At 50.6% G+C, this 12,890-nt stretch overlaps 1 protein-coding gene across 5 annotated transcripts in view; it reads right to left on the reverse strand.

Moving 5' to 3' along the window:
- Positions 1-12,890, reverse strand: part of Eya2 (EYA transcriptional coactivator and phosphatase 2) — a 146,186-nt gene that overhangs the window by 81,508 nt on the left and 51,788 nt on the right. Inside the window, exon 1 of one of the 5 annotated variants that reach the window (XM_033767027.1) lies at positions 8,220-8,412. The exons of the other annotated variants lie outside the window; for them this stretch is intronic. Within the exon in view, the coding sequence (XP_033622918.1) occupies positions 8,220-8,379 (160 nt within the window). The 5' untranslated portion in view covers positions 8,380-8,412. Of the gene's footprint in view, positions 1-8,219; positions 8,413-12,890 lie in introns of those variants that run through there. 5 annotated transcript variants of the gene reach the window in all.

Genomic DNA, 12,890 nt, shown 5'->3' on the forward strand with positions numbered 1-12,890 from the left:
TTGTCAGATGTGTGAAATACTTACGTGGCTCCGAAGTCAAATCTACCAGAAAAGCTATATTCCTCTCTTGAGCATATGCTGGGTTCTGGGAGGGAAACCTCCAGAAGGGTGCTTTCCCAGAGAGTTTGGGGGCAAAATAAGGGGCCTGCTTGCCCACTGGGGAAGGAGTGAGGTCAGGGGAGGCTTCCTGGAAGAGAGGATGCCGCTGGACAAAGAGAACAGAACAGAACCAGGAACATGGCACCGCTGGGCCTTCTCTCCTGATCTCCATCACGTGGAGGCTCAGCCAAGGCCCAGGATTTGCGTACACCACACGGCATGCTGGGCTCCCACCGTCCTCCATGGCCTGAGGCCAGCCTCTTCCATCCAGGGTCACTTGGTTTAGTGACCACAGTGATGCTACCCGCTGAGGCTCAGGGAGCCACCTGCCCCGGGCAGACTTCTGGGGTGTGTTTTCCCATCTCTTCCGTGCAAACGCGGATGGTACTTGGGGCAGGTTTGGAAACAAGCAGGCTGCGGTCTTGTCACTTGTGTCCTTTCTCCGAAACAGCCTCTTGTTTATTTTCATCTTGTAACCCAGGGTCATCTGGAGGTTGGACAGCTGAACAAATGGCAGTGTGAGGGTAGCCATGGAGCCCCTGCAGTGAACCATCCTGGGCACAGAGAACCAGGAAGAGGGGTGCACAGAGCCCCAGAAGTCTTATGCTGTAGGACTCGGTCTCTGGAGGGCTTTATAGGCTCACCTTGGTTCTGGGATGTTAAACATGGACACTCTGGCGGGTCCAATACCCAGTGAGGCTGAGAGGGAAACATCCTCTCTTAAGGTGATGTTGGAAGGACCTGCTGGGGGTCCCCCCCCAGAACCACCCATCCACCCCTTCTCTCTCATAGCAATAGAATCTCTGTTCTTAAGCTGGACATCCGGCTACTAGAATGAACGTTGTAATTCCTAGTTTCCTCTGGGGCCAGCAGTAGTCATCTGATGAGTTGTAGATAAGGGGACAGGCACAAATAAATGTGTGTAGCTTCTTGGTTATGCTCTTAAGGAGCAGGGCAGCTCCTCTCTTCCCCACGGAGCAGGGCCATCCTAGATAACAGATTTAAGGAGCAGGACCCTTGTCCTGGCTGTAGGCTAACACCACATCATTTCGTACTTTTAAGCGACGGTGCCCTGAGGTAGATGGTACGATGTCCCTGCTGTGTCCCCCTCCAGGGATCCCCTACCCTGTGGTCATGTGGGAGAGGCGGGGAAGCCTGGGACCAGGGAGAAAGACCCATCAGAGACCCAAAGGAGCTCGGTGAGAGAGGCGGGGGAACAGGGTCTTTGAAGAAGGGCTTGAGCACCGGGCAAAGGCCAGGGGAAGAGAGGGCGGGACAGAAGGAATGAACAGGGGTCTGAGTGGAGGGATTCCAGTCCTCAGACTCACACAAGGTGGCCCACAAAGAAGCAAGACCTCCAGGGAGGAGCAGGCAGTGCTCAGCACCTCACAGGTCCTGCGGGTGATGTGGGGAGGGCGGAAGCTGGTGCAGGCAGCAACAACAGGGAACGGAGGAGACTGTGGCAAACTGGGGTGAATGGGCTCCACTTAAGGGGGTGGCAGTTTGTGGCAGACATTGTCTGGCTCTCCAGGAGGCACTGCCGAGCTCTTCCTGCCTTGTTACCTTCTCCCTGCGGACGATGGCAGAGATAGCTTTACTTTCCTGGCCTCCCTTTTGGCTTCAAAAATAGCCATGTCATCTCACTCTGCCCCCAGGGGCTTCTGGGAAAGACTTTTCCTTTGTTTCCCTGTCCCATTACTGTCTACCTCCTCTACTGACCATGTGAGGATGTAATGTCTGGAGTTATAGCAGCTGTTTTGGGATGTGAAGCCATGAGCATAAAAGCAAAAGTCCCATATGCTGAGGGTGAAGGTGTGAAAGGATAAAAAGAGCCTGGTCTTTGAACATATAACTGAGATGGTAATGAATCCTGGGGTCCAGACATCTTGTTAAATATACAATAAATATGATAATGGGTTAAGCCAATGTTATTTGCGCTTTTTATTACTAGCAGCCCCAAACATTCCAGAGACAATCTTAGCCCCAGCCAACCTCTGCCACATAAGAATGTGATCTAACGCAGCCAGAGCTTCTGATGTTTGAAGAAGAGTCAGAAACCAGGATTTGTACACGAAACGTCCCCAGTTTTCAATGTAGGCAACAAATGCAAATGAGTTAGGCAAGAAACAAACATAAATCCCAGAACAAATCAAGCAACAAAGACATGTTTGTAGGGTGGGTGGGGCCTACGGGTTTCCGCGTTGTGACCCCTGGTCTAGGGAGACAGAACAGTGAGGATTCCCGAGCCCCACTGTGGCACAGACAGAGCCACCAAGTGCTCTAGACCCAAAGGGACCTCGTGGTCAATGGAGAGGCAGAAAATGCGCCTATTTCACTGAGCTGCTTCTTCTGAGATTCATGGGGGAGAAATGTATCCTGGGAAGGTTAAGAGAGAAGCCATTTGGAGAGGGCTGAACAGCAGAGTCCAAGACAAGAGAAGCTGCGGGGACACCAGGGCAAGCTCAGAAACCAACAGGGACCCAGTCTGTGTGCCAGGCAGGGACGTCCCCTCTGTCCTGCCACAGTGTGCTGTGGGGCCGATTTTTCCCATCTTAAAGACCTCCGCCCTCTTCTCCCTTGCTCCACAAGCAGGGCCACACGGCCACATCTGTGTTTGATCACATCAGCTGCTCTGTGTCACAATGGCCTCATTCACAGGTAGCATAAAGCACAGTCAACTGCGCATAAAACCATCGGCATTCCTGACAGTGCCTTTCCAGATACGGCGCCCCGTCCCCACGTCTCCGGAACACCGTGGGCGTAACTCCAGGCAGGGCAGGAAGAGCAGTGGGCTCTTGTGGGTCTGGACACATGGACGGCATGGGGGAGATGTCAGGAACGGCGCCAGGCTGCAAGACAGCGAGGCCACTCCAAGCTCACACGAAGACTGCCGAACTGATTTCAGCCAGGCAGAGGACGAATACATTCGGAAGCGCCCAGAGAAGGCTGCATCCGAGCAGAAGCTGGAGGACAGCAAGAGGGAAGGTGTGGGGATAGAAGACTCCAGGGTAGGGAAAGTGCAGACCAGGGGCTGAGTCGCACCGGGCCTGGGTGGGAACAGCGGTGAGGGTGACAGTGATTTCGCTGGGATGCCTCAGATGGAGGCTTTTCAATGTTCAGGGACACGATCTGACCTGGGAAGTCTGACTTCACCCAGTGCAGTAGAAACAGATCAAGAGCTCACAGCGGGCCCAAGACAAATATTCTTCTGACCACAGATCTCATCTAGAGGGATCCTGGGAATGTTAACCCATAAAGATCAGAGTTTCTGGAACAAGCTGCACATGTTGGAAAGTGATTTTCATTATATGGTCCCAGGAAAGACAACGAAGGAGAAATGCTTTACACTTGAGTTGATATTCGGCAGGGATGAAGCATGTGACCTAGACAATCAGGGCATCGCAATCCTCTGACCATGGTGACCTCTTTGGGGGGTGTGCACCAGAGCTATGCAGATCTAGTGAAAAAGGATCTCAAGATGTTGTATAGTGAAGAGGCTGGAGCAGCTGCAGCCATTTGGCCACCATGAGGGAAGAGCATGTCATGGAACAGCTGCACCACATATTCCCCCTACTTAGGGAGGGAGAGGGGAGATGGGAAAGGAGAGAGAGGAGGGGAGAGACACAGAGAATCTCGTTAGCACAGAGAGAGACAGAGACAGACACAGGGAGACAGGGGAGAGACAGAGAGAGGGAGAGGGAGGGAGGGATCTGTGCAGGGGACCACAACATTGATCATGCCCGAAACAGGCTGTAAGCAGTGCAGGCTGTGAAGAGTTAACTCCAATATCTGGTTTGTTTTGAGAAAGGAGGCTGCCAGAGCCTACATGCTGAGGTCAGAATAACTCGAACCCAAATTCCATTCCCCCAACTAAAACCTTCTTACTAGAAGGACAATGTTCTAATTATATATTTTGTCTATTCTGTTCCTAATTTGAGAATGCTTTGTCTTGCCCTTTGTGAGTCTTGTGTACGTTAGTTTCCATAGAAACCCCACGATTGCGCACCCTCTCACATATTCCTGCCCTGGCACGCAGCTTACCTTTACCCCAATTGATCACTTATAAAAATGAGTGGCTTGGGCTGGCCAGTGCCTTGGTTGGCTGCACCAGCATTGGCCGTCCTGGCTCCCCGCTTCCGGTCTCTCTCAGTTGTTTTGGTTCTTTTTTTAAGAGAGTCAGAAAGCAGGGTGCCAGGGCAGCCAATGCTAATGCAAACCTTACGGACACTTCTGACTCTGGATCCATCTATGCCAGAAGCCCACGACACTGGAGCTTTTAGTTTAGGCTGGGTCATATTGCATTTGTGTCTGACAGAACCCGAACACAGTGTGAATGCACAGGGAACAGTCGGCGGGAGGTGGGAACTAGGAAGCTGGCTCGTACTCCCTGACTGCATCCTGGAGTCAGAGGAAGAACCTGAGCAGGGCATCTGAGGCTCCAGATGGGCTCAGGCTGTATGGGGGAGTTGTGCTCCGGGTGAAAAGGGCTGGGCGCTTGAGGCTCTGTCTTCTGCAGTGGGAAGCCGGGCTGTGTGTGGGCAGCCCCTATGCACGCAGTGCAGATGCACCTGGGCCCCGGGTCACCCAGGGTCCTCAGTGGTCTGGCGTAAGTCTGATCGCGATGCCTGCCCAGCACCATGAAGTCCCTCCTGGGAAGAGATTCTCACCCTCAGCCGGGACCCCTGGGGGCCAGAAGGCCTGATCTTTGTGTGTTTAAGCAGAGGTGCAGCTCTGGCCCGGGGAAAGATGTTCAGTGTGCCAGGCATCACCATCTCAGAAAGAAGGGGCCTGGCTGAGCTTCACGAAACCAAAGGGGCATCTGCGGGACAGTGGTGGCCTTCAGTCTCCCCTCTTTCTCCTCTAAGAAAAGAACCCTTTGTGGGGGGAGTGGGGTGGGGCGGGGCGACGATGGAAAGTAGGTTGAGAGGCTATGTTACACCCACCACGGACAGTGGCCCCTTTGTGCCCTCAGTAGGCCAAGGGCCGGGGACACTGTGAGGCCACCATGGCCAAGTCCTTCCCAGCGGATGGCTGGAGGGGTTTCGTGTCTCTTCTTTGTGCAGTAAATGTGGGCATAGGCACGGGAGCCCCAGGAAGGCCTGTGTTGTCATCTAGGGTTTCTGTTTGCCCACAGAATCTGTAGGTGGGTCAGGCCCCACCCTTCCCCCTTCTCCTCCCTTAGCCTGGGGGCAAAGGGACCTCCCATGGTGCATAGGGGCTGGTGCTTCTGTACCCTGTTCTATGCCTGGGCTTAGGGGAGCAGGAGGCTTGTAGTAGGTGCTCAGGAAGTAAGTTTTGAATTCAAAAGACGTAGCTGTCTTATGCTGGGCACTATCTTCAGCCTCTAGTACAGTACCCAGCACGCACAGCAAACACTGAATACCTACGTGCTGAGTTAGTCAGTGATGAGCACGAATGAACAACTTGATCACAGCAACAGCGCTTGCTGAACAGCTGCCAGGCGCCAGGCATGATGCTAAGTCCCCAGCAAGGCTATTCTGGTTTGTCTTCCACTCAGTACAGAAACCAAAGAACAAGGAGAGTGATTTGCTTTCAGTCACTTCCCCTGTATTTCCTGAGCACATCCTGGGAGCCAGTCCATCCCCAGTGCCAGGGACACAGCAATGGGCCAAAGGCTGAAAACCATGGGTCTGAAGAGCGGATATCCTAACAGTGCGAGGGGCTGGGGGTTCCTGAAGTGTCAGAGGGTGGTCAGGTGGGCAGGGGGCTGCAGCCAGTGAGGCTGAGGGTAGGCACCGGGGAACCTGGGGGTACGATGGGGTGTCAGGCAGGCTTTCAGGAGGTGAGGACTGAAAGCAAATTAAGACTTCAAGTTTGTGAGCTGGGATCCAGGCCCAGGACTGTCTCTCTCCACTTTCTCCTACCTCCGGCCTGCTGTAATTTGCCTCCCCTGGAAGGGTCATGAAGAGTTTCAGCACGGGTGTGCGCTGCCCTAGCTGGAAACTCCTCCCACTTCATCTCGCCCATGCACCCTTGCTGCTGTACGTGCTGCCTGGGGCTCTGATTCCTCAACAGCAGATGGCTGCAGGGGCCGTTCATGGTTTTGGTGGCACTCGGGGATGCCAGCCACGTGTCTGTGGACTTGCTGCAATGGCAAAGCTTTGCTGAATGCATGTGTGTAAGACCCTGCTGGCCTGGGCTCAGAAAGTCTGGCAGAAGCCAGAATATTTCTTTGCCTGGGGCAGACAGAGGCCAACATCTGGTCAGTGACAGGGTGGCCAGCCAAAAAGCCACGTGATGGTCTCTGGTCTAAAGTTTCCTGGCAGTAAAGACAACCTTTTCAAAACTGATACTTTTTCAAAGAGAGAGGTCAAGGGCCCACCAAAACCACCTCCCATGGCCACCCTCAGAGGAGCCTCATAAAACGCTGTCATGCACAGGTAGCTGGTAAGCACCGCCTGCTCTCCTTGTCTGCTGCTCTGTTCCTACAAAGCTGTCGGTTCCCAGTGTTTTCCATTAGAAATAAAGTTCCTTCCGCAGACCTGTAAATTCCAAGTGGCCCATCTAATGCACCCCAGGAGGATATGAAACTCACTTATGCAAAAGCCATGGTCCCCTTTAAGATGTCCCCCACTTCCAGATCAAAGCCTTGTGTCTTGGGTCCTAACATCCATAATTCACTCCTTGCCCTAAAACCTCATGTTGCTTTTAAATGTTTGATGCTCTGAGCAGCTGCGGACCTTGGCTTTCATCTCTGCTGGATTTATTTCCCTTTCTCTGGTCATCTCTTTCAATCTTCATAGGCTAAATTATTTCTCAAATCCTGATTCTGGGTGTCACTCCTCTCTGCTTCTGCCGATGCCAGTGGGCGTTTTTGAGCCTTCTTACAACCAGAGGGGTCTTTACATTTACCGCACACTTTGCAGGTACCAGGTCAGCTTCAGGGCTACCCAGGACCTGCCAACACATCCTGGCAGATATTTTGTGTTTAGCTTACAGTTTACCACCTCTCTACGCGGAAAGCGTTGAAGCCGGGGGTGGGGGGCAGGCTGAGACTGCTGATCAAGGCCAGCTGTGTCAGTGATGAGAGAGCTCAGCATCACCCAGGCCCTGATACAATGCACTCACTGGATGAGACCTGGCTGGTGGTTTCCTCGCCAACACTGGGCACGGACAACCGCAAGCAAGCCACGAGGAGACACCAGATGAGACCAAACACGGGGACAGTCGGCAGAATACCTCAAGTGCCGTCATTGCAAGAGACAAAGAAGCCTGGGGCGGGAACAGTCACAGATGGAGACCAGAGAGGGGTACAAAGCGGACACTCGACTGCACCCTGGACCACCAAGTGGACGCTGCCTGTTGTTTATGAAGAGCTTTGCTCCGATCTGAGTTTGGGCACTGTGGAATGTTCCCGTTACCGGAAGCTGGGTGGAGGAGCTCTCTGTACCCTCTTGCAAAAATATGCAAATCTTGCATATTTTTAAACTTGCTTTAAAACAAGTAGTTACAAGAAGCGTAACAGATGCCGACTGGCTCTGTGACCCTGTGAGACTTACTTAACCCCTGGGACCCCAGTCTTTCCGTCCGCAAAGTGGCCATGGAAAGACCCCGCATTTGACAGGTCAGTTGTGCGAATCGGATGCACGTACACATGCGGGTGCTGCGAACTGGAGTGGGTGCTCGGAATCACCTGCTCGGGGGCCTCCATCAGCGTCCTGACTGGTACATTTCCTATGATCTGCACGGACCCAGGACATCACAGCTTCAAGACCGCTCAGGTTCAGGGCTTTCACAGACAAATCCAGGTTTGGGGCTTTTCTCTGAAGCACACAGTGGGAGGCCTTCTGGCATCCTGATCTACTTCTCCCTTGTGCCCTGCCAGCCAGAACTGAGCAGCACCCTGTGCCCTCCGAGAGCCCACACTGCCTCCCTCCCTGTCACTTCCTGCCCTGAGGAGAAATGCCGCTGCCCTCGGCCCTGTGAGAAAGCACTGCTGTGCATCCGTGGGGGGCTGAACACCAACCCCTCCTTTGCCGCTGCCCTCGGCCCTGTGAGAAAGCACTGCTGTGCATCCGTGGGGGGCTGAACACCAACCTCGAGGTGTTTGAGCCCGGTCCTTGGAGGTTGTGGCTACGTCACTGTAATGGCAGAAGCACCTTTTTGGCGGGACTCAGGTAAGAATGCAGAGATGCAGGATGAGCCCAAGCTGGGCCGCTGTCGTCTCAGAGTCTCAGCAGGCCGGAGGCAGAAGGCCCAGAGAGGTGATGACAGAGCAGGGGCCAGAGTTGGTGCTGTGAAAATGGAGGAAGAGGCCATGAACGGAAGGTGCGGAGCCTCCGGAAGCTGGGCTGTGGATCCCTGGGCAGAGCTCAGAAGGAGGTGCCCCGCAGGGCCCCGATTTCAGAATTCCGACCTCTGGAACTGTCGGGTGAGACATCTGTGCTGTCCTAAGCCACTGGTTTGTGGAAATCTGCTGAGCGGTGCTCCACTCTGGACATGGCTGGTGTCACTGGAGGCCCATATGTCAAGGGCTGGGTCACCAGGGTGGTTCTACTGGGAGAAGTGGGGCCTCGGGAGGTCCGTGGGGCACTGGGGAGAAGCTCTCAGGATGGACTGTGGGAGTCCAGTGTCAGTTTCTCTCTGCTTCCTCACTCAAGATGTCAATAGGCCACCTGATGTTGGACCAGAACTTCCAGAACAGAGAGCCCAAATAAACCTTTTTTTCCCCACAAGTCGACTGCTCCAGGTATTTTTCTTTTATATTTAATATGAAGCTGACTAACACAAGCACTAGTAAGACACAATACAGCACCTAAGTCTCTAACAAAACTAAGAGACAGAAAAGGAAGGCAGGGGTCAGCCAGGTTTTCTTGGGCTCAGCCAACTTTACTCATCATGGGTCCAGAGTCTCCACTCACTGTTCTGTCTCTCCACGCATCACACGTGTTGCCAAATACCCAGAACCACTCTGAGGTGATGCATGGGGAATAGACAGTCCCTACCCTTCAGCATCCTACAGTGAGGACATTTGAGAGAATTTAATACAGCATTTAAGTTTAGAAAATCGTCCTTTGAGAGATGCACAAAATGCATTTCAGAACATGCACAAGACACCCCTTTTGTCTTCACAATAACCTGGAGGAAGTAGATATCTACGCTGTCTAGAAGATCAGAGAGGTTAAGAAATATGCTCAGGGCTGCACAGCTGGTAAGTACCCAGTTAGCTCCACTCAGAGCCCAAGCTTGCTCTTTTCCTCCACGAGGCAGCTCTGAGCTGTCAGAACCTTCCTCAGGGACACACCAAGCTGCTGAACTCTTGAGCTCCCTTTAACAGTCCTCATGTCAGCAGTGCTGTGTCTTACAGAGATAAAGTAATCTTGAGCTGTTCTGGGGCCAGGCTGTTTGCCGCTCAACATTCTGTGCAGGTTCAGGACCAGCCAGAGAGGATGCACCAGCAGAGGACACACGGCTGGCCGGGAGGATGAGGCACCAGCCCACCCTGCCCTCAGCTCCCTGAAGCCCCCATGTGGACAGCTGCCGTCAGACAGGGCCGGCGGCCCATTGGGCAGCCCACAGCCAACACCATCCTGTGAGGCCCAGTGAGAGACAGGCGCCTCGGTCACATCCACACACAGGTTCCCTTCAGTCTTTCCTCCCCTTGTAGTGACAAAGCTCACAACTGTTAGCAGGACCCAAGGCCATCCTGGATATCTCCCAACTGTGACCAAGCCTGGCCGCTTGTTGAAGATCTCACCACTGCCACGTGCATGGACGTGTGTCACATCTGGGTTGTGGCCTTTGAAGGAAAGTGGCTCGTTCTCTCCTTGTCCTCCTTCCTCTGACTGGATGGGGACATGGTGTGAGCTAGCTGGTGTCACCTCCAAATTCATGGCTGGAGCCAAACCCCCACGAGACAGGCTTTGGGAAGGTGACTGGGCCTGTGGGTGGGGCCCCCACAAATAGGGTTAGCGCACCATGGAAGAGGCCCAGAAGGCTCCTCTGCTCTTGCCGTGTGTGGATGCAGTGAGCAGACAGTTATCTGGGCTTGGAAACAGCCTGGACTGGACCTGGCACGTTGGTACCTGACCTAGGATATCCCCAACTCCAGAACGTGGAGGAGGAAATTTCTCTCGTTGATGGGATGCTACGGAGGCTGGACAGCTGAGATCCTGGGTCATGCACATGAGGCAAGAGTGGTCCCTGATTATTATCCAAGAGAGAAACTGCCAAGAACCACGCCTGCTCCCGACCCAGACGCCATCACTCCAGTGCCAGGAAGGTAGTCACGTGGGCACCCCTGAACCCCCCGGCACTCTCAGACCTCCTGACTGTGCCAGTCTTTGGACCCCTCTGCAGAGGCAGAGGTGGTCATCAAGGGTATTTTTCTGAGTTCCCAAATTTGAACATCTTTAAAGAAAGGGTGTGGGAAACCTATAATCGAGCGTTGTGGAGTTCAACCATTCAGAAGGTTGGGGAACTCAATCTGGGTCTTGCAGCCCAAGGTCAGTCAACGTCATGGGGTTCAGCCATCAGCTAACTGAGATCAGGGGTCTTGCATCCTCGCTCTGTCTGAGTCATTAAATGGTAAATACACTATACTGAAATTTTGTTCACTGCAGACATGTTCTGGACTGCTTCTTGATCTCAATTTAATTCAAATGATTTAAGGGTGATAGACTAGTGACTACCACTGGTGATCAGTGTCAAAGTTGTGCTTGATCTTAATGTGTTGCTGATTGTATCAGTTGGGATAATGCATTGCGGTTGATTTGATGAGCTGTTTTCTCTGATGTTATGAAGATGAGAATGTCTGTGGGTCGTTAGAGACACAGAAGCTAAGGCGCAACTATATCAGGAAGATTTGGGTGATAATCCAGAGATTAAACCAAGGTCAGTCCGACAACAAAAATAAAAATGAGAAAATACTTAAGCAAGACACAAGGACAGACTTCCAGTTTACCAATGGCAAACAGTAGGGCAAATGAGGATGAAAAGGCCGATAGTGAACCACCAGGACACCCTGAACTCAAAGCACAGGAAGTGACCAAACAGATCAATCAGACTCTAGAAAAATTCAAAACAGAAATAATTTCCCAGATAACCATAGAGATAGTGAGCAAAATGGAAGTCGTGATTCGAGACTCTAGAGCAGAAACTGACAAAAAAATAGATGAGCTCAGGACCATGATAGAAGCCATGAAGGCCCAGCATAAGAAAGAAATGGAAAAAATAAACGCCCAACATAGGAAAGAAATGGAATCCATAAAACAGATTCAAACAGATATCCAGGAGATTAAACACTCTATTGAAAGTGTACGCAACAGAATAAAAGAATGCGAAGATAGACTCTCAGATATAGAAGATAAGATTGCAGTCAGTGACCATGAAAAGAGAGGTCTCTTAAAAACAGTAAGAGATCATGAGAAATCGATCCAACAACTCCTAGATGATGCAAAGAAGAATAACATAAGACTGATAGGAATCCATGAAGTAGCAGGAGAAAATACAAATGACTTAAAAAAGCTGTTTGCAGAATTAATGACAGAAAACTTCTCAAACAGAGGGGAAGAATTTGACATTCAGATAACTGAGGCATATAGGACCCCAACTAGCTACAATCAAAAAAAATCTACACCTAGACATATAATAATCAAGATCCCAGAAACCCAACAGAAGAACAAAATACTACAAGCAGTAAGAGAAAAGAAACAAATCACATACAAAGGAAAGCCCATCAGAATCACAGCAGACTTTTCAACACAAACCCTTGGGGCAAGGAGAGCCTGGAATGAGATATTTCAAGTACTAAAAGAGAACAACCTCCAACCTAGACTGATGTATCCAGCAAAACTCTCTTTCAAAATGGATGGGGAAATAAGACACTTCCACGACAAAGAACACCTGAGAAACTACATGAATACCAAACCAGCACTACAAGGAATTCTAAACAAGATCCTAGAAAAAGACAATGAAGGCAACAACACCATGAGGCCCAACAGAGCAAATCAAATAGGCAAGTCAAGAAATTAAAAGGAGAAGGTGAAATAGTAAAAATGTCAACAAAAGGCCAATAACATGTCAATAATAAGTCAGTGCATATCAGTTATAATCAGCAATGTCAATGGCCTCAACTCACCAATCAAGAGAAATAGACTGGCAAAATGGAATAAGAAGCAAAATCCAACAATATGTTGTATACAAGAAACACACCTAGTGCAAAAAGAAGCCCATAGACTGAAAGTGAAAAGATAGAAAACAATTCTCCATGCGACAGGAGCCCAGAAAAAAACAGGGGCAGCAATCTTATTTGCAGACAAAGTAAATTTCAAACCAAAACTGATTCTAGTATTACTGATGTAGGATGGTACTGTATCATACTTCTATGAATGTAAAATATCTTGTACCTGCTTTATGATACATAGTAGGGACCATGCTTTATCAGAGCTACATTTAATGATATTACTCTAGAATGTTCTCTTTCCAGATGATGATTAAGATGCTAATAAAAAAAAAGTGCTCCCAAGTACCACAACAGCAACAGAAGTTTGCTGTTTCCTGGATATTATTCTTTTCTTTTTTTGTTGTTGTTGTTTTGTTTTTAATGGAATGTGCTGAATGTCTATAATTTTGTTCAGATGACTGCAGAACCTGGAAAAGCTGTTGCTGCTATCGATGCATAACATACTATTATTAGTCTTTTTATATAAACATAAATATAGATATACATATTTATACAAATTGAATTTTGGAAAACTTTAACGGTGCTGCCAACTTTGGAAAAAGTCATCCCAATTTACTGTGTTGAGTTGGCATTGTACAGAAATGGA

This window comes from Fukomys damarensis, unplaced genomic scaffold (assembly GCF_012274545.1).
Source record: "Fukomys damarensis isolate Sample0158 unplaced genomic scaffold, DMR_v1.0_HiC HiC_scaffold_22, whole genome shotgun sequence".
Classification (NCBI taxonomy): domain Eukaryota; kingdom Metazoa; phylum Chordata; class Mammalia; order Rodentia; family Bathyergidae; genus Fukomys; species Fukomys damarensis.